Genomic DNA, 26,708 nt, shown 5'->3' with positions numbered 1-26,708 from the left:
TGTACCATCTGTCTGTATCCGATGCGTCGTAATCGAAGTCTTTCCCAACGAAGCTGAATGCACGTCAAGCGAAGCTTCATGTTTCTGGAGCAAAGCAAGCAATTGTTGTGACTGTGAAGGTGTCAGGTCGGAACTGATGGCAGCTGCAAGAGCTGAAGGAGATGCGGTCCGTCCGGTACAAGGAACTTCAGAGGAAGCTGGTTTAAATGAAACAACAGATATAGACTCCGATTCGGTGGCGAAAGCCAATGTAGTGCCTTTAGTGATGAGAATTTTTTCGGATGTCGGGTTTGTAGCGTAGAGAAGCGCAGAGCCATGATCAAACCTAACCAGCCCTGATGCAAAGGTAATCCCTCTTGCGAGACAGCGTGCAGATGGTAATACAAGCACGTCGCCGCAGTCAATCACATCAGACGTGATAGTCACAATGCTTTGATGGCGAGGAGGTAGCGCGGTATCTTCTGCAGCAAGAAAGTGAAGTCGTGCGTCATCTGCATGAAGTGAATATGTCGTGTCGGTCATGTGGAGAACGCCTTGCCCACAGCAGATGGAGGCGGAGGCCGTAGAAAGAAAATCCCATCCCAATATGAGCTGTTGCGCACACGAACTTAGCACTGCAAATTGTACGTAATGCAGAAGTCCATCGATAGAAATACGAGCTGTGCACATTGCGATAGGTCGAATGGCAGCCCCTTGAGCAGCGAGTAGCGTAGGTCCATCATAGGGGGTCGTAACTTTCCTAAGTCGCGAACACAATTCACAGTGAATGACTGAAACACTAGCACCAGTGTCTATTAAAGCTTCTACTTGGACACCTTCTATTACAACCAATATCACATTGCACGGACGCGATGGAGGAATTTCTGTCCTGTCGTTCGATGCAGCTTTTCCTCCAAAAGCTGCATACTTTAGTTTTCCGGACGACGATCGGCGAATTGAGAAGCAGGTCTTAGTGGGGACGTAGAGCGGCGAAGGGGGGACGGCGAGCGGCGTCTCGCAGGACGGTACGGCTGAGCCGTCTCGGATGCTACAGTAGGCGATGGAGAGCGTCCGCGCGGTGGACCATAAGGACGGCGTTGGTCGTGGAAGCTCCCTAAACGTTGAAAAGTAGCTCCGGGCGAAAAGTCATCCCGTTCGTATACGTCATATCCGCGACGCTAGTCTTGCTGGCGCTTGCGGCAAAAACGTGCTATGTGGCCACGATAGCCGCAGTAGTAGCAGATGGGACGAGGAGGACGCCACTGCGGATAGCTGGTTTGGGTAGGTGCGCTGGTAGTCATGGACGCGATGGGGGCCGGTGTTGGTTTTGGAGGCATCGGTGGAACGATGACTGGAGTAGCTGCGGCTACTTGTGCGTACGTGGATGGGGCCCTAGGGGTTAGAGGGTCCGTGTACGCTGCACCAGCCATATATATATATATATATATATATATATATATATATATATATATATATATATATATATATATATTGTACTGTAAAATAGAAAGCAGTGGGGCTGTGGCTAGGAGAGAGACAACGACGACGAGAGAGAACAACCTTGTTTCGGTGTTCGGTCGGCTACACTACCTCTCGGTGCTCCAACGTTCTAGTCGCGAACGCTTAGTGCTCAAAGTGCTTCGCGACATTTGGTGGAAGGTGCTGGACTTATTGCCAACCTGGAACTCCGAAGCCGGACGATCCCTGTCACATCTCCCATGCCTGAGGAGACTAGTCCTACCACGCCACCCATGGCGCCGCCTCCAGTCGTCTGTCCTGGTGCGCCACGCCAACGGGATCCTCCCATATTCAATGGCACTGACGATCATGACGTAGAGGACTGGCTGTCATCATACAACCAAGTGAGTGCCCACAACAAATGGTCTGAAGCTGACAAGCTGGCTACGTCCCGTTCTACCTTTTCAGGGTCGCCCATCTTTGGTTCCGCAACCATGAGGCTGACTTTTCCACCTGGACAGCATTCCGAACGGCACTTCAAGAAGTATTCGGTCGCCCAGCTGTGCGCAAACTTCGGGCTGAACAACAGCTTCGCTGTCGTGCCCAACAAAAGGGCGAAACTTTTACGAGCTACATTGAAGATGTAGTTGACATCTGCCGGCGTATAGACCCAGATCTGACCGAAGATGCCAAGGTCAGGAACATCTTGAAAGGCATAGACGATGACGCCTTCCAAATGCTCTTGGCAAGGAATCCTCAGACGGTCAACGACATCATAACGCTTTGCCAGAGCTATGAGGAGCTGCGCAAACAACGGCTTTCTACGCGCCAAGCACTCGCTCCGGACGTCGCGCTTTCAGCTCTGAGTGATGGTCTCACTTCTACTCCTTGCAGTTCAGAATTTTTCGACAGAATCAAGCAATTTGTACGAGAAGAAGCGGCGCGCCAACTCTCTCTTCTGCCAGTCGCTCCAGCCTCAGAGCCGCGCTTGTCTCCAGATCTCCGTCACATGATACAAGAACAAGTCGCTACCGCAGTACCACTTGCTCATCAACACCCTCCTACGCCTGTGCCTCTTACGTACGCTGCCGTTGTCGCTAACCCAAGGCCTCCTTCTGCAGATAATCAATCCAGACTTACCAGCGGCTTTCCCTCACCTCCGCAAGCAGCTGCAATATATTCTGCCCCCCCCCCCCCCCCCCCAAGCAGCTACTGGCCGCCACAGCAGCCCGTGCGCCCACCTCGGCAGTATTTCCAACTATCTCCGCCGGCTGTTCTCAATCCATGGCGCACCCATGACAATCGGCCTATATGTTACTCGTGCGGCCTACCTGGGCATGTCGCACGGTTTTGCCGCCGACGTGGATGGTATCCTTCTGCTTCTCCGAGGGCACACAGTAGCGGTTTCGACTTTCCGTCCCGTTCTGCTACTGCCGCACAGCCCTTCGAAGCCTCGCCTCCTCCTTCCCGACCCTTCAATACCCGTCGGTCTCCGTCTCCCCGTCGGCGTTCTCTGTCGCCGCTTATCCGTCGTCCTGAAGCTATCCGAGAGGAAAACTAAGGACCGCAGTTTCGGGAGGCAAGAAATACGATCTCAGCGAACTCCTCAAGACCTCATTTATTTCCTGCGAACGTCCTTGAAGTTTATGCAGAAGACATTGCCGTTCATGCGCTTGTAGACACGGGAGCAGCAATATCAGTGATTTCGGATCAGCTTCGTCTTACCCTTAGAAAAGTGGCGACGCCATATTCTGCCATTTCATTACGTACAGCAAGCGCTGCGCCGATTGAACCCTTAGGGAAGTGTACCGTGCGTGTTATTATAAGCGGCGCTTTATACCATGTTGAGTTCGTTGTTCTGCCTCGCTGTTCCCATGCCATGATTTTAGGATGGGACTTTCTGTCCTCTCATCATGCCGTTATAGATTATGCCCATGCTGAACTCGTGCTGTCGCCATTCGGCACCAACGTTTTTGAAGATACTGATGACACTTCCCGTCGTGTGTTCGTCACCACCGACACCGAGCTTCCTCCATACTCTGCCGCACTTGTACCCGTTTCCTGCGTTGGGTTTTCCGACTCCACAGTTCTTTTCCCGCCGTCTAAGCTTGTTGCTCGCCGCCATCCTTTCTTGCTTCCTTTTGCCCTTCTTGCCATTCGACAAGGTTCGAGCGCACTTTGTGTATCGAACCTGTTTCCTTGCCCTGCTAGGCTGCTCCACAATGAGTGTCTTGGTTATGCCGACTAAATCGAACCAAGCTTCCTTTACGATGTGCCTGACGACCCGGCTTCTCATCCGGTTGACGTTCTGGCCCTTGAAGTTTCTCCTCCCACACCGCCGTCTGACCCAACATTTTACCAGAGTATTGATCACAACCTCACCCCAGCGCAGCACGCCCAGATCGTCCATCTTCTAGACCGCTTTCGCACGTCATTCGACCTACAACAATCTCGCTTAGGCCGTACTTCCACTATTGTCCATCACATGGACACCGGCAACCATGCACCTCTACGCCACAGGCCGTATCGTGTATCTGCCACGGAGCGTAGCGTGATCGCTGAGCAAGTTGCAGACATGCTCCAACGCGGTGTCATACAACCATCGCACAGTCCCTGGGCTTCTCCTGTAGTGCTGGTCAAAAAGAAAGATGGCACAATTCGCTTTTGCGTGGACTACCGGCGACTTAATAAGATCACACGCAAGGACGTTTATCCACTACCCCGTATCGACGACGCGCTAGTCTGCCTCCAAGGCGCTGAATTCTACTCATCCTTAGACTTACGATCCGGGTACTGGCAAGTGCCAGTGGCTGAGTCAGACCATCCGAAAACAGCCTTCATCACACCTGACGGTTTATTTGAATTCGCCGTGATGCCATTTGTCCTGTGTAATGCGCCTGCCACATTTGAAAGAATGATGGACAACATCTTGCGCGGCCTCAAATGGCAGATATGCCTGTGTTATCTGGACGACATCGTTATCTTTTCACCGGACTTTCCTTCCCACTTACTTCGACTTGAACGCGTCCTACAGTGCATCGCCGATGCTGGCCTCCAGCTTAACTTGAAGAAGTGTCACTTCGCTGCCCGGCAGCTGGTCATCCTCGGCCATATCGTGTCGAAAGAAGGTGTACTCCCTGATCCGGCGAAACTACAAGCTGTTGCCCAGTTTCCCCGACCAACAACTTTGAAAGAACTGCGCAGCTTCATTGGATTAGCGTCATACTTTCGCCGTTTCATCCGCAATTTTGCCACTATAATAGCACCTTTAACGCAGCTTCTTCATGGTGGCCCCAACATTTCAACCTGGTCACCGGATTGCGATGCCGCCTTCACAAAGCTGTGTCGTCTCTTGACGTCACCGCCAATCCTGCGCCATTTCGACCCCAGTGCTCCAACTGAAATACACGGATGCCAGTGGCGTTGGCCTTGGGGCCGTTCTCGCTTAGAGAAAGGCTGGCTTCGATGAGTACGTCGTTGCCTTCGCCAGTCGTGCACTCACTAAACCTGAATCGAACTATTCTGTCACAGAAAAGGAATGCCTCGCTATAATTTGGGCCATAACCAAATTCCGTCCGTATCTTTATGGCCACCCGTTTGACGTCATAACTGATCACCATTCGCTGTGCTGGCTGTCGTCCTTAAAAGAACCGTCCGGTCGTCTTGCTCGATGGGCCCTTCGCCTGCAGGAGTGCGACATTCGCGTGCTGTATCGTTCTGGCCGAAAACACTCGGATGCGGATGCCTTGTCTCGTTCGCCACTAACAGACGAAGCTAGCTTCCCGAAGGCCTCATTGTCCGAGTCTTCCCTTGCTGCCACGGACATTCTTCTGGAGCAGAAGAAAGACCCATGGATTATGTCCATGCTGCGTTTTTTGTCCAGCCCATCGACACCCACTAACAATCGCGCATTACGTCGCCAAGCACATCACTTCTCCATTCGCGACGGGCTCCTGTACCGTCGCAACTACCTCCCGGACGGCCGCAAATGGTTGCTTGTCATCCCGCGACACCTGCGTTCGGATATTTGCGCAGCGTTCCACGACGATCCCCAGTGCGCGCATGCGGGGGTACTGAAGACATACGCGCGTCTACGCCTTCGTTACTACTGGCGGGGGATGTATCGATTCATCCATCATTATGTCCGCTCCTGTCTGGTTTGCCAACGCCGTAAAGATCCCCCTCGTCGTTCAACTGCTCCATTGCAGCCTTTGCCTTGCCCAGCACGTGCTTTTGATCGAGTAGGCATCGACATTTATGGACCTCTGCCAACCACATCAGATGGCAATCGCTGGGTAATCGTGGCCATCGACCATCTTACGCGCTATGCGTAAACTTCCCCTTTGTCCAGCGCTTCTGCACGTGACGTCGCCTGGTTTCTCCTGCGCCACATCATACTTCGCCACGGAGCTCCCAGGGAATTACTCAGTGACAGAGGCCGCGTCTTCCTCTCCGACGTCATCGAGGCTCTCCTCAAAGAATGCCGCATCATTCATCGCACCACTACTGCGTATCATCCGCAGACTAATGGTATGACGGAGCGCTTTAATCGCACTCTTGGTGACATGCTGGTCATGTACGTTGCATCCGACCAAACCATATGGGACCATGTTCTACCTTTTCTGACCTACGCTTACAACACCGCCACGCAGACTACCACGGGATTTTCGCCCTTCTTTCTCCTGTACGGACGCGAACCTTTTTCCACAATGGATGCTATCCTTCCGTACCGCCCTGACTCCACGGAAACAACTACCCTATCTGAAGCTGCTGCACACGCAGAAGAATGTCGCAAGCTTTCCCGTATATTTACGTCAGAAGACCAGCAACGCCAGAAGCACCATCGAGAAAGTTCCAATGCTCCTGTATCCTATGCTCCTGGCTCGCTAGTGTGGCTTTGGGTTCCAGCCTCTCCCACTGGACTGTCACCGAAACTCGCGTCGAAGTACCAAGGCCCATACCGCGTTATCAAACAAACGTCTCCAGTCAACTATATTGTGGAACCCCTCGAGCTACCTTTGGATCATCGCCGTCGTGGACGCGAAATTGTGCATGCCCAGCGTCTCAAGCCCTACTATGATCCGCCTGTGCTGTCCTACCCGTAGGTCGCCGGGACGGCTTCCTTCTCCGCGGGGGAGATAACTGTACTGTAAAATAGGGAGCAGTGGGGCTGTGGCCAAGAGAGAGACAACGACGACGAGAGAGAACAACCTTGTTTCGGTGCTCGGTCGGCTACGCTACCTCTCGCTGCTCCAACGTTCTAGTCGCGAACGCTTAGTGCTCAAAGTGCTTCGCGACAATATATATATTACGTTATCGCGGCGATGCATGGCTGGCGTCTGCAGGTATTCTTTCAACTTAGTAGCGTCCCCTTGTTGGTCTCGGTGTTGGGTGGCCACCATTGCCGCCAACATTCCAAGGATTAGATGGCAAACACCTTTCCCTCTCTTCAAGATCGCCCTCCAAAAAGAGGGCACATCGAAGCAACTTTCCAGTTCTTTCTGAAACTAAACGAAGACACATTTCCAAAGTACCATGTTCTTCCCAGTGAAGGCAACACAACCGTAAGCAAAATTGTAACCTTTCCTAGTAACCAAATGCCTAGAAAACAAGATTGGACCTAACTACGAAGCCACAGAAATGGCTAGTGGAGACCTCCTCCTCGAATTGGCCAAGAAAGATCAACTTGAAAACCTCGCTGAACTCGCCAATATTGGTGACATTAAAGTAACAATCTCTCCACATCACTCGCTCAATACTAGCAGGGGAGTTATATCAGAACAAGACTTCCTAAACCTCACTGACGAAGAGCTCCTTGAAGGATTTCGGGAGCGAAACGTAATTAAGCTACAAAGAATCACACTGCGACGAAATGACCAACAGATCCCCACAATACATGTGATACTGACATTTTAAACCAACAGTGCACCCAGCTCACATGACGCAGGGTACTTGAAAATCAACGTCAGACCGTACATACCGAACCCGAGGCGTAGATAGCTTCAAGTTTCAGAGGTTCGGGAATTCATCACCATTGTGCAGAGGCAAAGAAACATGCGCGAAGTGCAGTGTCAATTACCATCCATCTGATAACTGCAATGCTCCCACAGAATATGTCCATTGCAAGGGCGATCATCCAGTTTACTCACGGAGCTGCCCTTGCTGAAAAAGAGAAAGCAATAATCGAAATCACTGTAAAAGAAAAGATTTCTTTCTGTGAAGCGAGGAAAAGGTTAGGGCACTTACCTCAAGTTAGCTATGCCAGTGTGACGCGGCAGGGAGCAGCGCCACACCGGTTTCAGGAGTTTACAGGGTCCACGTCAGTTATCCTTGTAGTAACTCCATCCGCCCCCTTGGTGGCGGCAGCCAGTGCTGCTCCATCATCAAAGACCGGACTGCTGAACGGCCGAAAGTTGAACCGAACTCCACGGCCCCGAGACGCACGTCTTGGCGCCTGGCTCTCGGTCATATTGCGCATCGGAGAAAGCGATGGAGGTCGACCCGAAAACCCCGGCGTCATTGACGCCGAAAGACCCGCGCTCCGTGGAACGTGCCAAGAAGGACAAACTTCTTGCAACTGCGCCGAGAAAGGGACAGGTTACCTGAACGGTTAGCGCCTTTAATGAGATTAATCAACTTTCTAACTAATGTCACCTACGACTTGTAAGCTCATACACATAAGTAATTTTTTTTTTCAATTGCAATAAAATGGCTTTTAACATTGATTGGAATTGCAGAGGCCTAATTCACAATGTAGGTGACATCAAAGACATTATAGATAAGTTATCGCCACTGATATTGTGCCTTCAGGAAATGATTTAGGCCCTCAAAATACACATTTTCTTAAAGGTTTTATGGTCGTACAAAAGGACCGCGCACGCTCCAGCCGTCTATCAGGAGGTGTTGCTATTGTTGTTCATGGCGGCATCCTCACACGGAGCGTTCTATTAAACACTCCGTATGAGGCTGTAGCTGTCATCATTTTATCCTTTAGGAAGGTCACCATCCGTTCATTGTACATTACTCCCCACACCAATTTCACTACTCGAGACCTGGACCTAGCTTGAGATTTTAATGCTCATTGCACTCTGTGGGGCAGCGATAAAACTAACCAAAGAGGGCAGCTTATCGAAGATCTTGTTTTATTAAATAGCATTTTTATCTTAAACTCAGGTGCGCCAACCTATTTCTCGCCGACATCATGGAATTTTAGTTACCTTGATTTAGCTTTATGCTCACCATGTGCTTTTACTGATTTTAAAAGGGAAGTCCTGAACACCTCATAAGGCAGCGATCATCTACCTGCTGTAATCAACCTCACATCGACCCTACCCATTATATCCTATAAACCTCACCGTTGGAAATTACAAATGGCAGACTGGTCTGTACTCACAGGAAGTGCCAGGCTGGAGGAGATCAATTTGGCAGACGTCACCACTGATGAAATTAATGAAAATGTTACTAACTGTATAATTGTCGCAGCTGAAAAAGCTAGTCCTCAATCTTCTGATATTGTTCGGAAAGAACTGCATCTTTGGTGGACACATGAATGCACTGAAGCAAAAAAAGCAGCAAAATAAGGCCTGGGGAATCTTACGCACATAACCAATATATTGCTTTATGAATTTCAAACAAGCCAAAGGGAAGCACGATATATCCACAGAAAGGCCGAAAAATTGTCTTGGCAGAAATACATATCTACAATTAATAGCACCATCACATCCAAAAGGATGTGCGAGCAGGTCAGAAAGTTTAGGGCGGTCTATTCTTCATACACGATGCCTATACTTAAACCTTCAAACACTCAGACAACACTACAAGAACAAGCAAATATACTTGGGGAACATTTCTATAACGTCTCTAGCTCGGCAATCTATTCAGCCATGTTCTCAATATGCAATACTGTCAGCAGAAAAGGAGAAATTACCAAATGCTTGTACATCGAAGGAAGAATACAATGCTCCATTCACTTTACAGGAATTTAACAGGGTAATATGTGCTGGCAAAATAAACTGCAGTCAGTCCTGACCGGATCCATTATTCCATGCTTGCACACCTGTAATAAGCATCCGTAGATGTTCGCCTTAAACTTTTCAATAAAGTATTTCAATCTGGAATCATGCCAAAAGATTGGAAAAACGCAATAGTTGTGTTTTTTTTAAACACAGGCAAATCCGCCACATCCCCAAGCAGTTTTTGACCCATTGCCCTGACGAGCTGTTTGGCTAATCGTATGAAAGTGCCATAAACGCGAGATCAACATTCATTCTTGACATGTGGAAGTTAATTGATTTTCGCCAGTGCGGGAATAAAAAAGGGTGCTCAACGACTGACCACCTTGTCCGACTTGAACACGAAATACGTGAAGCATTCTTACACAAACAGCACTGTCTGGCAGCGTTCTTCGATCTAGAAAAAGCGTATGACACCACTTGGAGATTTGGATTCTTACGTGACCTCACTGCTTTAGGAATCCGCGGCAAAATGCTAAACTGTCTTGCTGATTTTATGTCCAACAGAACAATCCAAATCCGTCTAGGCACTGTGCTCTAGCGCATATTCATCCAAAAATACGGCGTACCACAAGGTAGCATACTTAGCACAACACTATAGTAGAAACGAGCTCTATTAACAAACTCATTCTTCCCACCCCCTCTTTTATGCACTCCATATATACGTCAATGATCCGTAGATAGCGTGCCACGCCTCAACCTTACCAACATGTGAAAGGCAGCTCCAGATCACAATAAAGAAACTAATAGAATGGGCTGAGAAAAATGGTTCCCGCTTCTCTACTCAAACAACTGTTACAGTGCTATTCTCGCAAAAACGAGGATTGTACTTAGACGCGGCTTTAAAATTGAATGTCTCGCTGCTGGTAAAACAAGAATATCAATTCTTGGGAGTAATCTTTGACAGAAAACTAAACTTCCTAGCCCACAATAAAACACTAAAGATTAATGAAAATAAAGCGTTGAATATCCTAAAAGTTTTATCTCATAAGCACTGGGGTTCCGACCGAAAGTGTCTTTTACGTATTTACCGATCTCTTGTGCGCAGCCTTTTAGACTACGGCTCCATGGTTTACGGCTCAGCCAGGCAGTCATGCATCAAACGACTTGATCCAGTGCATAACCTTGGACTGCGACTAGCAAGTGGTGCCTATAGAACGTCACCTGTTCCAAGTTTATACACTGAGTGTAATGAACCCTCCTTACAGCAACGCAGAGCGTTACTCACTTTTTCCTACGTACTCAGTCATTACCACAACACATATGCTACACATCCTCACACAATGCAACTCACGCTTACAATATACAAATAAACCGAACATGATTAGGCCGCTTGTCCTGCGATATGAGAAATAGTGTCGTTATTATTACATTCCTCATGATGACTACAGATTGCCAAAAAACCACAATGCTTGCCCCCGTGGCACAATTTCACACAGTTATGTGACTGGACATTGACACATCTAAAGAAAAGAGACACCCCACACGAACACATTATACATGAATTCCGTGCTCTTCAGGACAAATATCAAAATAGCATGAAATATTACACTGATGGCTCTAAAACAAAACACGTGGGCGTGGGGGCCATTCCGGAAAATTGGGTAAGAAGTAATTGATGACCGAAACATGCCTCTGTTCTCACGGCTGAAGTTTACGCTGTATGGGTTGTACTTAAAAAGATTATCACTGACACACAATAATGCAGTCATATACACTGATTCTTTAAGTACACTAAAGACTCTACATCTTAAATCTGAGTGTGAATCCCTGGTAGGGGACATAGTAAACATGGTGGCCCTTAACAAATACGGGAGGTCAATCCGTTTCTGCTGGGTCCCAAGCCATGTTGGGATACCCGGTAACGAAGCAGCTGATAAATTTGCATCGATGGCATCTTACAAAGACAAAACAAACGCAAGACTTCCATATAAAGATAGTATCCATGCGATTAGGAAAGCTTTAACGTAAAAATGGCCACACGAATGGGACCGTTGTGCAGAGAACAAGCTACATCTTACTAAACCAGTAGTTGGTGAGTGGAAGTCATGTTATCACCAGGAGTGGTTCTTTGAAGTAATTTATGCCGACTGCGCATTGGGCACACACACATCACGCACAATTATTTACTTACGAAAAAAGACACCAACATGTGAGAAATACCAAGAACCGCTAACAGTTATGCACATATTACTGACATGTACGCATATTGAAACACACAGACGAAACCTTTTCACAACTTCTATCAACTACACATACCTTTACACCACTCTTTAATTTTAGGAGATGATCCGCTAGTCCCATTACCCAACGTGGGTAAATTTCTAGACGACACAGCATTTTTACATAAAAGATAGATTATTAAACATGCTTTTTCTTCCTAGATTGGATTTCAAAACACCTCGTGTTTGGCACAGAATAGCCTTAGCCGCTTATGCCCCACTAACCCACATTTAACTACCTAACCAACTGAATATATTGATGGGTGTATTCAATGCAGATGACAACGGCGATAGGAACATTAACAGACTTCGTCTAGTGGGTCAGTGAGATTCAGCGAAGATGAAGAAGACGTGTCTCTGTCCTGTTTGTTCTCGAACAGGTTGTCCTGCTGTTCTTGAATAACATCTCCCTGCCTTCTGTCCGCGTTGTGCTGCGACACTGGTGGAGGTGCTGGGTAATGACCACGCCTGATGCTCCGAAGTCCTTCTGGAAGTTGTTCATGTAGCCCGAACCCGTTATCACCAGTTACGACACCCATGCATCGCTTTAGTCGTCGACTGCGAGGCCTTGCCCCGGAGTTCTTGCCTTTTCATCCACCTCTCTCCAGGAGCTCCACACATCTCGCAATGGCCGAAACCAGCCCACCGCGATCACCCCAAGGCAGCCGGTTTTCCAGTCCACAACAAGTAACCGTTCTGCATCCTCTGGTTCCCAATCGCTATCGCGGTGCACTCTTCGAAGGCATTAAAGGCTGCCTTGACAAGTATGAACGTGTCGCACAGATTAACCAGTGGACTAAGCAGCAAAAGCTCTCCCAGTCTATTTCGCCCTTGACGACAGTTGCCGTACTTGGTACGAGAACTGCGAAACTAACTTAACGGCATGGAACGACTTTCGTCAGAAAATCACGGATACTTTTTCGAGTGCCGACCGACGCGACAGTGCCCAGCAGATGATGGAGCTACGGGAACAACAACCTAATGAGTCGGTTACAATGTTCGCCGAGGACATGGTCGACCTCTTTCGTAGAGCCGGCCCGAGCATGACTAAAGAAAGAATGTTGCGCTACCTCATGCGAGGTGTAAAAGATTAGTTGTTCGCGGGGCTTGTGCGGAATTCACCAGTCACTGTCGCTGGCTTTATCAAAGAGGCTACGGCTATTGAAAGGGCCCTTCGTCAGAGATGCAGGCAGTACGATTTACTGCCCATCAGCACCACAATCAATGCCGCCACAGTGACTGGTGAGTATCAGAACCCCTTGCGTGAATGGATTAGAGAACTCGTAAGAGAGGAAAGCCAACAGATTCTGACACCGACAGTGGACAGACCCGTGACGTCAATCGCCGGAGTGGTGCGCGACGAAATCATGCAGGCGTTCCCGGCAGCTGACATTCAATATCACCAGCGTCCCATGACTAACGCCACCACTGTCCGATGCCCACCACCCGTTACAACGGCACCGCCGTGCCACCAGCTTCCGACAGTCGCTCCGCGGTCGCCTCTGCAAGAGCAGGTTTCGAGGCGCGCACTCGTTATGCAGCTGCAGTCATACCATCAGCCGCCGTTCACCGCGCCTTGGTCAACGCCGCAAAACGACATTACGGGACGGCCGCAATTCCAGAGAACCGACGTATGGCGCACCGTCAATTGGCGCCCACTCTGTTTTCACTGCGGAGGCGCCGGCCATATTTCGCGTCATTGCTGACATCGAGACACATCGTTTCGACCTCTTCGTCCGTGGTCCTAATAGGGTCGACGTGCAAATGACGACTCCATGCTACGCTGCGACGACACTGCTTTTCAGGGACCTTCAATAGTGTACCCGAATGACGAATCCGCGCCGCACGATCAGTCCGATTTCGGCCGTCAGTCGCGCTCTCCAACCGTTCCACGTCAGATGCCTTCCCCCACTGGACATACTTTTGCTGACCTCTGACGACGAAGACCACCCAGCCCACGCCGGGGAAACTGAAGGCGGGGGTAAGAGGGTAAGATTACAGGCCCGCCGAAAGACAATGAAAAGCCCCCGATAGTCTCGCCACAGAACGACGTGAAGCTGGTGAACACCGACACCGAAGAAATTGTGAGCACCGATGTTTCCGTGGATGGCTTCTGTTGACAGCGTTAGTCGACACTTCTGTATAATGAGTCAGGAACTCGTCTTCCGCCTGAAGAAAGTAATGACGCCATGATGGGACCTGACATAAGGACGGCAGGCGGGCGATTACTGATGCCTTCTGGAAGATGTACTGCTAGAATTAACATCCGGGATTCTTCTTTCGTGGCCCTTTTCATTGTTCTTCCTGTGTGCTGTCAAGATTTGATTATTGGAATGGATTTCCTTAAAGAGTATGGTGCCGTAATGAACATCTCAGACTGCATGGTGACGTTTTACAAGAGCCCGGGTTTAGTCCATTGCTTATCGCCACAACGCAACTCCTTTCGTCTAGCAGAGGACAACGTCGTCATCCCACCTCAATCACGTACCCTTGTTTGGGTAGCATGTGACGCACCGGTTCATTTCGAGGGAGTTCCCGACCAAATGACCGTGCTGTTGCTTACTCACGGTGTCTCGGTCGCACGAGGAATTGTAAATGTCACCGACGGGTGCACGAACCTGTTGCTATCTAATTTTAGCACAGAGTCCTGGTACCTTCCGAAGGGCACGGCTGTGGCTTATTTTGATGGTGTTGCGCATGTTAGCGGCTGCTGTTCACTACTCGAAGAGACGCCTATGCCTGTGCCACCTATGCCTATGCCGAAGACGCCTATGCGAAGAAGCCTATGCGAAGACGCCTATGCCGAAGAGACGCCTAGACGTCAGCACTGCTGTGTCGCAGCACGAACAAGAACGGCTTCTACCGCTATTCTCCAAGTTCAACGACTGCTTTGAGTCGACGTCCACCGTCGCTCGGACGCCTCTAACGAAGCAACGAATAATTACAGAGGATATGGCAAGACCAATTCACCAAAATGCTTATCGTGTGGCTCCCAGAGAACGTGAAGCCATACAACAAGTGAGAAAAATGCTGGAAGACGACGTGATCCCACCATCAACGAGTCCCTGGGCATCTCCTGTAGTTCTAGACGAGAAAAGAGACGACAGCTTGCGTTTTTGTGTGGAAACCTAAATCAGGTGACAAAGAAATACGTGTACCCACTTTTCCATATAGACGATTCACTCGGCAGGCTTCGTCACGCACGTTACTTCTCTTCAATGGACTTAAAAATCTGATGTTGGCAAATCGAGGTGGACCGGAGAGGCCGTGAAAAAAACAGTTTTTGTGACGCCAGATGGCCTGTACAAATTTAAAGACTTGCCTTTCGGCTTGTGCTCTGCCCCTGCTACATTCCAACGCCTCATGGATACTGTGTTTTCGGGTCTGAAGTGGAAAAAGTGCTTAGTGTACTTCGACGACGTTATTGTGTTCTCCGCAACGTTTGAAGAATACCTCGAATGGCTTGAAGCGGTTCTGCAATACATACGGTACGCCGGCCTAACCCTGAAGGCGGAGAAGTGCCACTTTGGCTTTGTGGAACTACAGTTTCTTGGTCACGTCGTCAACCACGCAGGTGTTCGCCCGGATCCTGAGAAAATCGCCGCCGTAGCACAGTTTCCCGTACCATCCGATAAAAAAACTGTCAGGTGCTTTCTCGGCGTCTGTGCTTACTACCGCACAGAGGCCGAGGAAGCGCCTGACAGCCTTTTTATCGGATGGCACGGGAAACTGTGCTACGGCGGCGATTTTCTCAGGATCCGGGCGAACACCTGCGTGGTTGACGACATGACCAAGAAACTGTAGTTCCACAAAGCCAAAGTGGCACTTCTCCGGCTTGAGGGTCAGGTCGGTGGACCATATGTACTTCGGTCGCATTGCTTCACCGTTAACTCGCTTGATGAGAGAGACGACGTTGCTTTTGTATGGGGTGAGGAAGAGCAAAGTGCATTCAACGACTTGCGGGAACGTCTCCAGATACCTCCAGTGCTTACCCACTTTGATGAGACTGCTCCTACATTGCTCCACACTGATGCCAGCAATGTTGGCTTAGGAGCTGTTCTTGTGCAGTGGCAGGAGGGCACAGAAAGAGTGCTTGCCTTTACAAATAGAACACTCACGAACAGAGGCTAGTTACTCCACAACTCAGAAAGAATGCCTCGCCGTAGTATGGGCGGGTATGAAATTTCTCCCATATTTGTATGGCCGCCACTTCATAGTTATCTGCGACCACCATTCACTGTGTTGGTTGACAAACCTTAAAGATCCTTCGGGACGATTGGCGAGTCGGAGCTTACGGCTGCGAGAGTTTGGCATGACTGTCATGTACAAGTCGGGGAAACGACATACGGATGCTGACTGCCTGTCTCGATCGCCGATAGAGTCGCCTGCTCCACCCTAAGACGACGACTCAGCCTTTCTTTGTGTTCTAGACACATTCACCATCACCCAACAACAACGGGTCGACGCTGAGTTGCTTGAACTGGTCACTTACTTAGAGGGCAGATCTGCGAAACCGCCTAGAGATTTCGCAAGAGCACTGTTATCGTTTTGTCTGCGCGCCAAAGTTATGCACCAAAGAAAGTTTTCTTTGACGGGGGACCCCTATCTGTCCGTCATTCCTGCAACTCTTCCTACGGAAGTACTCCAAGCCTGTCACAACGAGGTGACTTCTGGTTACTTAGGATACACGAACGTTGGCCAGAGTGCAGCAGAGATACTACTGGCCAAGACTTTCCACCACCGGGAATCATCACGTTCGCAGCTGCCTCGACTGCCAGAGGCACAAGTCGCCTCCCTCGAAACCAGCCGGCCTCCTACCACCCGTCCAGGTTTCTCGAAGACCATTTGATCAAATCGGAATGGATATATCGGGCCCACTTCCTACTTCTACTACAGGGAATCGCTTTCTCATCATCGCAACCGACTATGTCACACGTTACCCTGAAACAAAGGCAATACAGAGAAGCGTTGAAGCAAAGGTAATCCAGAGAAGCACAGCAGCCGAGGTGGCGTGCTTTTTCATTGAGCATGTTGTGCTGCGACACGGCGCACCCACCGTCGTAATACCAGACCAAGGAACCGCATTTACGGCTGCACCTTTAGATCACGTCTTCCTGCTACGTGAAATGGCTCATCGGAAATCAACCGCCTACCATCCACAAACCAACAGATTAACAGAGTGCCTAAAGAAAACAATTGAATACATGCTCTCAATGTATGTGGATGTCAAACATAAAAATTGGGATGACATCCTACCTTATATCACCTTTGCATATAACACGGCGAAACAAGAGACGACGCGCATGACACCGTTCACCCGTGTTCACGGACGGGATGTACGAACGATGTTGGATGCGATGCTTCCACACGACTTTGACGACACTGACATGGACGGCGATGTGTTTACGCAACGCGCAGAAGAGGCTCGGCAGCTCGCGTGCTTGTGGTTCTGCGAGCAGCAAGACTACGACGCGGGCCGCTATGATCTTCACCGGAGAATAGTAACCTATGAAGTCGGCGACAGAGTGTGGGTTTGGACACCCATACGGAAACGAGGCCTTTCCGAGAAGCTTTTAAGGCGATACTTCGGACTATATCGAGAATTGCGCCGACTCAGTGACGTCACATAGGAGGTCATTCCGGATAGTCTCAGTTGTACGTGGCGCCGCACGCACCATCCTGAACTTGTGCAAGTTGTCCGCATGAAGCCGTATGTGGGGCGAATAACTATGCGAGAGACTCTTACTTCCGCAAGGGACACTTCTGGTCTAGCATCGGGGTGATGCTCTCTTAGGAAAGGACAAATGACGCGTGTATTCTATGCAGACGACAGCGACGATAGAGACATTAACGGACTTCGTCTAGTGGGTCAGTAAGATTCGGCGAGGACGAAGAATACGTGTCTCTGTCCTGTTCGTTTTTGAACAGGTTGTCCTGCTGTTCTTGAATAACGTCTCCCTGTCTTCTGTCCGCGTTGTACTGCGTCAATATGAACCAGGATGACGCTTGAAACAGAAGAGGTATTTTTCATTATCTTAGAATTTATTCCATCATTGCCATAAGAAGACGACACTTTAAGTTTAATTATTAGCGAAGCAATGCCCCGACCGTGATGTTTATCGGTGCCATGCAGCCATAACCGAAATCAGGTACGAAGGCTACATTTGAGCTATCCTCACTTGTGAACACGGATGTGAAAAGGGAATTGAAAACCGTTGCACACTCACTCTCAGGAAGAGCGATTGCGTTATCATCGTGTAATAGAATGCGATTATTCTCTTCCCTATGGCTTATTGTTTTCCAAAGCGTTGATGGATATTTGAGTAATTGTGGAAGGTCGTTAGCAAAGTGCTCATCCCTTGCTGTGCATATGCAGGTTGTCCCGCATAACTTAAGCTAAAGTTTTAAAAATGACAGGCACTCCGGACGCGAGTTGAACCGAAAGCAAAATGTTCGCACTAACCTAGAGTTACTCGGGCTATTTTTTAATTTTCCCCTTAACTAACGGATTAGTTGTGCTTAATTAATAAACTTTTTATGTATTCGCTGCAGACGCCAAGTGTGATACGCAAAGTTGTAGAGCACCTTGAGAAACCTCTCAATAAATTTTTACCAACATGAGGTATCTCACGTGGTCCTTTTTTCCGCGCTCCAAAGAAAGCCCGCGATATATGAAAAAATACCACGTGACGGAGCGCTTGCGCACTGTTCTTGTGCCGCTATCAAGCGTGCGATGGATGAACAAGGTCGGCTGCTGCGAGTCTGGCCCGCCAGGACAGCATCCGTTTCCCGCCGGCAAACAAGTCGCCTTTCCCCAACGCCCAAACCTCCACAAAATTTTTGTCACGTAGTCACCAGTCGCGTTCCCGTTCAGGATGGCGCAGGTTGTCGCCCATTTAGCACCGCACGCGCTTTTCTGGAAAACTTAACAGCGCAGCGTCAGGGGGAAACGCTGCATTGACGACTTCCACCACAAACGGTGCCGACGAGACGAAGCATGTTAGAGGTTCATATAGACGAAGTCACTATTGCTGTTATTATCGACGCCTGTGCGCCCATCCAAGTAGTGAATCCACATCAGCGTCAAAGTACAGTCAGAACGGTGAAGGAATGACACGATGAACTTTGACGTTCAGCACTAGTCGGACTTTCCATGCTCGTGCCTCTTACCGGCACGCTAATTCTAAGAAGCGTATCGAGTTCACGCACGATCTATACCTGTAGCCTGTATATATATATATATATATATATATATATATATATATATATATATATATATATATATATATATATATATATATATATATATATATATATATATATATATGCGTATGCAGTGGAGCTGACGTTCTCGCATTGGTCTGCCGTAATTTTTTTTATAATTTCTGTGTTCCTCAAAAAAACACAGAGAAATACAATTTGTGGTCCTTCCTAATTAAGGAAGACGGTTGGTCTAATGACAACATTGGTGCGTGCGCTGGTATGAGGTGAGCAGTAGTTGAACAAGGAGGGTCGCCGAAGCGAATGCTCCGGCAAAGGCACTTGTCTTCGCCCCTTGTTTTCACATTGCGTCGCCCTGATGAAGTTCATAAGTCTCCTTGTCGGAACATTGGATCCAGCGACACTATTGTTCAACTACGGCTCATAGCTTTAAGCCTCTGTCTTCCTGTAAACTTCTGTCTTGACTGGCAGGAGTTGTGGGGCTTCAGTAAATGCCCATTACCTTTCACCTAACAAAGCAAAAATTTGGCAAAACGTTTCTTGGCGGAATGACCATTTACGTTATTTCACTCATCATTCAAGAAAAGCGCGTAAGCCATTTGCTGACGGCGCATGCATTGTGGGTGGAAATATTAACTGTTTTATTTATGTTATTTATTAGGCAGCGTAAATTGTCCTATTTGTTCGGGCACATACCCGGCGACCTAAGGCGTCTACTATAGGTGAGACAGCAGCCTGCACGACAACCTGCCTGGTGGCCTAAGGTAACACAATTTGGTACAGTGATGCAATTTCGTAGTGCGGAAAAGAAGAACGACACAGGCGAAGGGAAACAATATACACAAGCGCTAACTGCATGTCGTTTCCTTCTCCCTTGTGCTTTCTTTTCCCGCTACGAAGCTGCAACACGGAATACCAACTAACCTTGCATTGGCTTACTGGGTAGAGCGGCGTAATGAAGACAGACGATGGATTGAAGTAGGCTAAGAACGCTGATCGCAATAAAATCACCGTATTTCGTTGCCACCGTTTTGACAATCCGTCTAACCCGCTGACAGAGCAATATAACTTTCTGAAGAAAAAAAATGGTACTCTCAACTTCTCGCATTACACATAGCTACGACCGACCAACAGGAGTAGTGACCTTCTAACCTCTCCTGCCGCACTACGACGAACCGCTTCGTGAAGCTAACAATGCGTCCCCCTCGGACAGAGTTGTGGCGCCAGTAAGGCGCCACAACACTGTCTGGCGGTCGAGTGTTGTTTGCTGGTTCACTGTCGCAGTCACGGACCAATGGGAGCAAGAAACTTCGGGAAAAGGGTAGTCTACGGCATTTCATCACGGACACAAGTAACCGCCACGGTCGTTTGACAGACGCTCCAGCTAACTGGTGGGTCATCCCAGGAACGAAGACGCGCCAGCTTGAGTCAAGCGTGACGATCCCAATCCACGAAGTTCTCCTCCTTTCTGTGTGTTCAGTGAACGAAGGTTGCGGGAGTGATTGTGTGAACCCTCGCCCTTAGCACGGGTCCTTCGGCGACATTGGACGCTCTGATTGGACGAAGGTGGGGCGGCCCCTTTCCCTGCCCTAAAGATCTAGGGATGACAGATGGGGTTTAAGCGAAGGTTTTCGGCTCCCCAGTGCGCTTAAAGGGCCCCTGAAATGGTTCTGACAAATTTTGTAGACGCATAGGGTACAGCTTAAGTAGAACACTCGCACCACAATTTAAGTGAAGCGTTACGTATTAATGGAGTTACAAGCGATTAGAAGTTACCCTCCTCCCAAGCCATGCCTTTCCTCCTCAACTCGCTCGCCGAGCGAGCGGCGCTAAGCTCCGCCTTCACTGGTCCTGCGTCACGATGCGACGTCACGTCGTCCACTTCCGGTTGTTTTAAAGCACGCCTCCTCCCGCGCGAGACCTCTCCGCTAGCCGCTTGGCCGTCGACCGAGAGCCATCGAAGCAGCGTGCGTTGCGAGCATTCTGTCGTAGCGCCGAAGGTGTCCGGTATTCCGGTAACCACAGGCAAGCTGGTCATTTCGGCAAATGACTGGAGGCATAAACTCAAGCTGATGAAGGAACTTCAGCGTAGGCGTACGTGAGCAGCCTGATCGGTCTGCACGGTCCAGACACTTGTTGGCGCAGCGCTTAACCAGTCAAACACAGCGCTAATATTGCTCTAGTCAAGTGTAAAACATTTTAAACATTTATAAGAACAACGTGTTGATGATTACACTCCTACGAAAAATACACACCAGCAGCAAAGAAGAATGCACTTCCTTGCAGCTACTGTGTATGGTTGAGCTCTGTGCCACCAGGTGGCTGCACCGTGCAGACCATTCACATTTGCCTTTCTGCTAATCTCATGGCTCATCCCGGCACAGTCAAGTGGCCAGACCCTGTCCCCTTGCGCTTGTGTTCGCCCTAATACCGGACTTGCGAAACGCTATTGCGTTAGTAATCTTCCGCTGTAAAGTGACGGCCACAAACGCGCAAATCCTGGAGCCTATCGGATAGCGGTAGCCAGATGCGCAGCAGCCAGTTTGCTCGTATGCTGCCTTGCAGAGGGACACGATGTAGCAGCTTGACATATTGCCAGTCGCTAGGTTCGCAGTCCACAAGGCAACAAAGTCGAATCATAGTGCTCGCGAAAAGACTGAGACCGACTCTGACCGCGGAGCTCTCGTCAAAATGGAGTACGTGTAACACAAGCAGACGACACTTGCTGTATGCCGGAAGTACTTAAGTGTACTGAAAAATTGTTCTTGTGCATTCTCTTTATGTTACTTTCTTTTTATAAAAACAAATGAACTAACATTCCAACTATTACAAAGATCATTTGTTTACCATAAAGCTGGAAAAATTATCGATCACGCGCCCTGGTCAGCCAATCGGATAGCTCGCCCCACTGACGTCATATGGGTAGGGGCGGCTTAAGATTCCGCCGAGCAGCGTGCTGCGATCAGCAGCGATGTGCATTTTTGAAACCTTATAATAAACTACACGCTTTACACGGAGCACTTAGATGTGTCAATTAATGATCAGAAGGACCTACTCTAATGACTCCGTACGTTTGTAGAAAATCGTCAAAATCTTTTCAGGGTCCCTTTAAGTTCAGTCGCGCTAGACTGATGAGGCGTAACGTTCTCCACTCTTCACGTAGATATTATAAACAAACCCAGTACTCCTCGCTCTCGATGAGAACTTGTTCCTCCTTTCTAAAACGTCTTTAGCGTGGATTAGTCGGACGACGGCATGGCCATGCAGCTGCCCCTTTTTGACATGCCCGACCCATACTCTTACAAAATAAGTCTTGGATAGCCCAATAATTGAAGCAATGAACGATCGTCTACCATTTCGTGGCACATGTGCATCTACACCGATGTCCTTCATTGCAGAGCCGTATACAAGGCCATATACAAGCCAACGGGCCTGGTCTGCACTATGAAGCTCGTGCCGTGCGAGAAATTCCAGCGCCACAAGCAAGCCTGCGTCGACAAAGTGACCGCCTCCATCATCAGGAACCCCTTTCTAGTGAAGTACTACGCCTGCTACTGCACGAAGGTGAGTGTGAGATGCCTCCCTTCGTACCGAAATATCGGCAGGCATGCGGCCCCAATAGTTCAGTGCGCTTCTCGTAAAACACGAAAGACAGAAGGTCACACGGATGTGAAGAGTTGAAGTAGTCAACCGCGGGCAAAACAGGGCATGTCTCTGGAGCCAACGTTTCAACAAGAGCACGATGGCGTTAGAGACGACCCATGTTCAATCACAACTCCTCAATACGCTTGTCGAGTCATCACGTACATGGCCCGTCCTTAATCACGTGAACCTCGAGAAAGATCCTGCTGTAGTAGTATTCAATTAAGGCTCTTAAATTCGTTGAATGGGCTTAGGTAGGCCATTCACGAATCAATATTTTTTTTGTTTTTTGCTTTCTGTATGAACATTTGTTTCATACAGAAACAAATGTTCACTATGTAGGCACTGGAACTCTAAAGTTGTGACATATTAAAACAAATATTTAAGTTTTACTGGCCACAGATTGCGTTCCTTCCGACAGTTGCTCGCAATATTGCTACGGAACAGCCCGCCACAGCGTGGCTGCACTGAGGAGGAAGAAGAAGAAGACGTGGGCCGGCTTGATATAGCATCGCCATTGTTTATGCGATGGGTCACGACGGACGTTTGACCTGCAGCTATACAGCTACAGCTACACGTAACCATATGTTTCCTCTTTTGTTACTTTAGCTAAAACACATTTCAAGCTGGAGCTTGGGCTTATTTCGAGTGAAATTGCAAGAAGCAACTGCGACCAACCTCTATAGCGAGGTGCATTTTACAATATATGTAAGTGTTGAGTATTCATGCAGTAGCCAAGGTTACGGCATTGTGCAGTGTTCTTGATGTCATATTTTCTGCGCAAACATTTATAGTTCGGGCTTTTGTACTTAGGAGCAAGCTAACTAATAATTCTGGGGACGTCTGGACCATCGTCTTCATTGTAGTCTGTGTCCCATTCAAGCAGCGAAGTGAGCAGCCACTCAGCTACACGAGCCAAAATCAAATTTAGTCATGCTGCAGAGGCGTACCAATTATTTCTTGATTAGGAAGGGGGAGGCCAACCGAAAACCATCTGACCATCTTTTCTACTATATATATATATATATATATATATATATATATATATATATATAGCAATAATGAGAGGGTAGCAGTAGTCGTAATAAAGCTGAATAGGAAGTATAGAATAAAGGTAGTACAAACCTACGCTCCAACCTCCAATCACGATGATGAGAAAATATAACAGTTTAATGCAGAGGTTGAATGAGCGATGCAAAATGTGCAAACTCAGTATGCTGTAGTGATGGGCGATTCAATGCAAAAGTGGAGGAAAAGCAGGCTGGTGAACAAGCAGTTGGCAACTACGGTGGTTATAGCGCCGAAAAAACTAGTTGGTGCATGTTTCCAACACACGGAAACATGCACCAACTAGCCCCCCAACAAGTATTACTCGGCAACTACGGCGTGGATTCTAGGAACACTCGAGGAGATATGTTGGTAGAATTCGCGGAAAGGAATGAGCTGCGAATAATGAACACCTTCTTCAGGAAGCGTTGGTAGAAAAAGTGGACCTGGAAAAGCCGTAATGGTGAAACAAGAAATGAAATTGATCTCATACTTTCTGCCGATCCCAGCATAGTGCAGGACGTAGAAGCGTTAGGTAGGGTAAAGTGCAGTGATCATAGATTAGTGAGGGCTAGGATTCACATCACGTTGAAGAAAGAAAGAGTAAAATTGGTCAAGAAGAAATAGGCCAACGTAGACGTAGTAAGGGTAAAAGAAGATCAATTCAGGTTGGCACTTGCAAACAAATATGCAGCCTTAGAACAAAGAGCAGATGACATTGAGGCAATGAATAAAATCGTAACTAGGCTGGCTTCAGAAGCAGCAGTTGAAGTGGGAGGTAAGGCATTAAAGCAACAAGTAGGTAAGCTTTCCCAAGTAACAAAAGACCTAATAAAGAAACGACAAAAAATGAAGATGTCCAACTCAAGAGATCAGATAGAATTCGCGAAACTGTCAAAACTACTGTGAATAACATCCTAAGTAAATACTACCCGATTCTCACCAGCAACCAGAAACTTAAGAAGATTTTTCCCGACCCTCCCAGAGTAGCCTACAGACGCAACACTAATTTTAAAGATGTTCTTGTGCACGCCAAACTACAGAAAAAGAAGAAGTTGGGAACCAATCCCTGTGGTCGCCCCAGGTGCTCTACATGCAAACACATTCAATCCACTACTACAGTAAAAAGTACAGCGTCGAATTACACACACAAAGTAACTTCGGCTTTCACCTGCACATCAAGCAATGTAGTCTACTGTCTAGAATGCGCCGCTTGTAGCAAACAATACATAGGTGAGACCGGACAACAAATCAATACAAGACTCAATGGTCACCGCGCGGACACAAAACACAATTTACCCAAAGCAGTAGCCAGCCACTTTAATGAACATGGACATATGTTTGACAAAGCAAGGCTCTATATACTACAAACAAATTTCCGTTCCCCTCGCGAAAGGAAGTACACGGAATCATACCTCATACACAAGTTTAATTGCCTACACCCGACAGGAATTAATTTGGCACGCGGCAACTTAGAATCTTTAAAAGCTGTAACTTAAATCTGAAACTCTCATATCATCAACCAATACACAAAACACATTAGGCCACCAGCCAACTTTAATTCTTAACCTCACCTATTCTTTCATTTCGGAGGAAAAGAGGGGGGGGGAGAGGGGGAGAGAGGAAAAGGAGAAAGGGAGAAAAAAAAATCCTGCTTACTACTCAATTTAATGTACTCTTTCAGGATTTTACGTCTATACCAAGTGTACGATCCCCTTCTTCCATGTACACTTGCCCGCGCCCGCTTCTGCACGCGTCGCCCTCCTGTTTGCTATACCGATTTCGCCCCCCCCTTCCCCCTTACCCCTTTTTTAGTCCTTTTTTTTTTTTGAAACCCCCTCGACAACACATTCCGAAGTCAATATGCCTTTTTCGGCGCCTCAACCATCGCCTTCTGGATGCCGCCGTAACGACACCTACGTTAAGCGCGAGGGTCAGTGCCCCTTGAAATACCATGCCGCTGCCTTTCATTCTCCCCACACATTGCACCGCAGACTCCCCGTCGCCACCTTAACTATTTCAAAATTACTCGACCTATTGCTTGACCGGCCGTTCTAATGCCTCAAAAACATGCCGCCAACGACTCCCTCGGATTACCTCCTAACCGTTCGCATCCCCAACACGCTCCCAAGCCCCCATATTTCTTAAAGATTTCATTTTTCTCTTGCTTTTTCTTTCACTCCCCCCCCCCTTTGTTGTGTCTTGGTACGGCCCTGGCACCCCCCTGCTTTTTTTTTCCCCTTTTTTCTGCTTCTATTTCTTTTCTTTCCTCCCCGCGTGCCCACTCTCACGCTCTTGTCCCTTCGTCTTGAGAATGAGGCTCACAGACGTCGGACGACAGCGCCTGTTCCCTCTTGTAATCTCTCTCTTTAAAACCAGCCGCCAGCAACAACACCCGCACGTGACGTCACTGCACTAACCCTTTAAAACTAACACGCCGAGGATGACGAGGCCGCCTTTGACGAAGATAGGTCCACCTATCGAAACGTTGGCCAGCCTGTCTGAGGCACTTCAACCCTGTTTTAAAAAAGTTTATACTACAAGGAGAAAATAAGGGATATTCGAAATTATAACGTGAGAAAGACTGACGAAGCAGTATAAGATGGACGCAGCCTGAAAACCGCGAGAAGGAAACTAGGCATCGGACAAGCCACGATGTACACTGAAAGATAAACAGAGTAATATCATCAGTAATATTGAAGATATAGTAAAAGCAGCGGAAGAATTCTATACTGGCCTGTAGTCAAGAGTTCGAGGAAAGTTCGTCTGGTCAGGTAACATGATGATGAATGAATTGCGGTCACTGACCAAGCCAAGGTGAAAATAACACATAGACGTTTCGGGACCCGTACAGATTCCTTGATCACACTAAAAGCTGGCAAGAGTCGCCATTCGTTTTTATGCCAAAATGTGACATAGAGAGCGGGTGTAGTTGGCAGGCAGATTTTCATCAGTCCTGTTGATACTGTTGTCCGTAGTTTGAATTAAGGAATATTCTAACAAGAGTCGCGTCATCTGATTATTTTCCTTAGCTATAATAGCAGCGTTTTCCCAATCGATGCGGTGACTGCGATTATCGGCGTGTTCGGCACGGGCGTTCGAGGCGTTTTTCTTGTTGGAGACGTCC

At 48.3% G+C, this 26,708-nt stretch overlaps 1 protein-coding gene across 2 annotated transcripts in view; it reads left to right on the top strand.

Annotated features, from left to right (window-relative positions):
• The window catches only part of LOC135908308 (microtubule-associated serine/threonine-protein kinase 3-like), a 122,661-nt gene that overhangs the window by 19,527 nt on the left and 76,426 nt on the right, over positions 1-26,708 (top strand). For both annotated transcript variants that reach the window (XM_065440062.2, XM_065440063.1), the window contains one exon: positions 22,291-22,456. In XM_065440062.2, the coding sequence (XP_065296134.1) occupies positions 22,291-22,456 (166 nt within the window). The remainder of the gene's footprint in view (positions 1-22,290; positions 22,457-26,708) is intronic.

The sequence above is a fragment of the Dermacentor albipictus genome, chromosome 6 (assembly GCF_038994185.2).
Source record: "Dermacentor albipictus isolate Rhodes 1998 colony chromosome 6, USDA_Dalb.pri_finalv2, whole genome shotgun sequence".
NCBI classification, from domain to species: domain Eukaryota; kingdom Metazoa; phylum Arthropoda; class Arachnida; order Ixodida; family Ixodidae; genus Dermacentor; species Dermacentor albipictus.
Note: the sequence above shows the minus strand (reverse complement) of the source record. Positions and strands in the feature narration are given on the sequence as shown.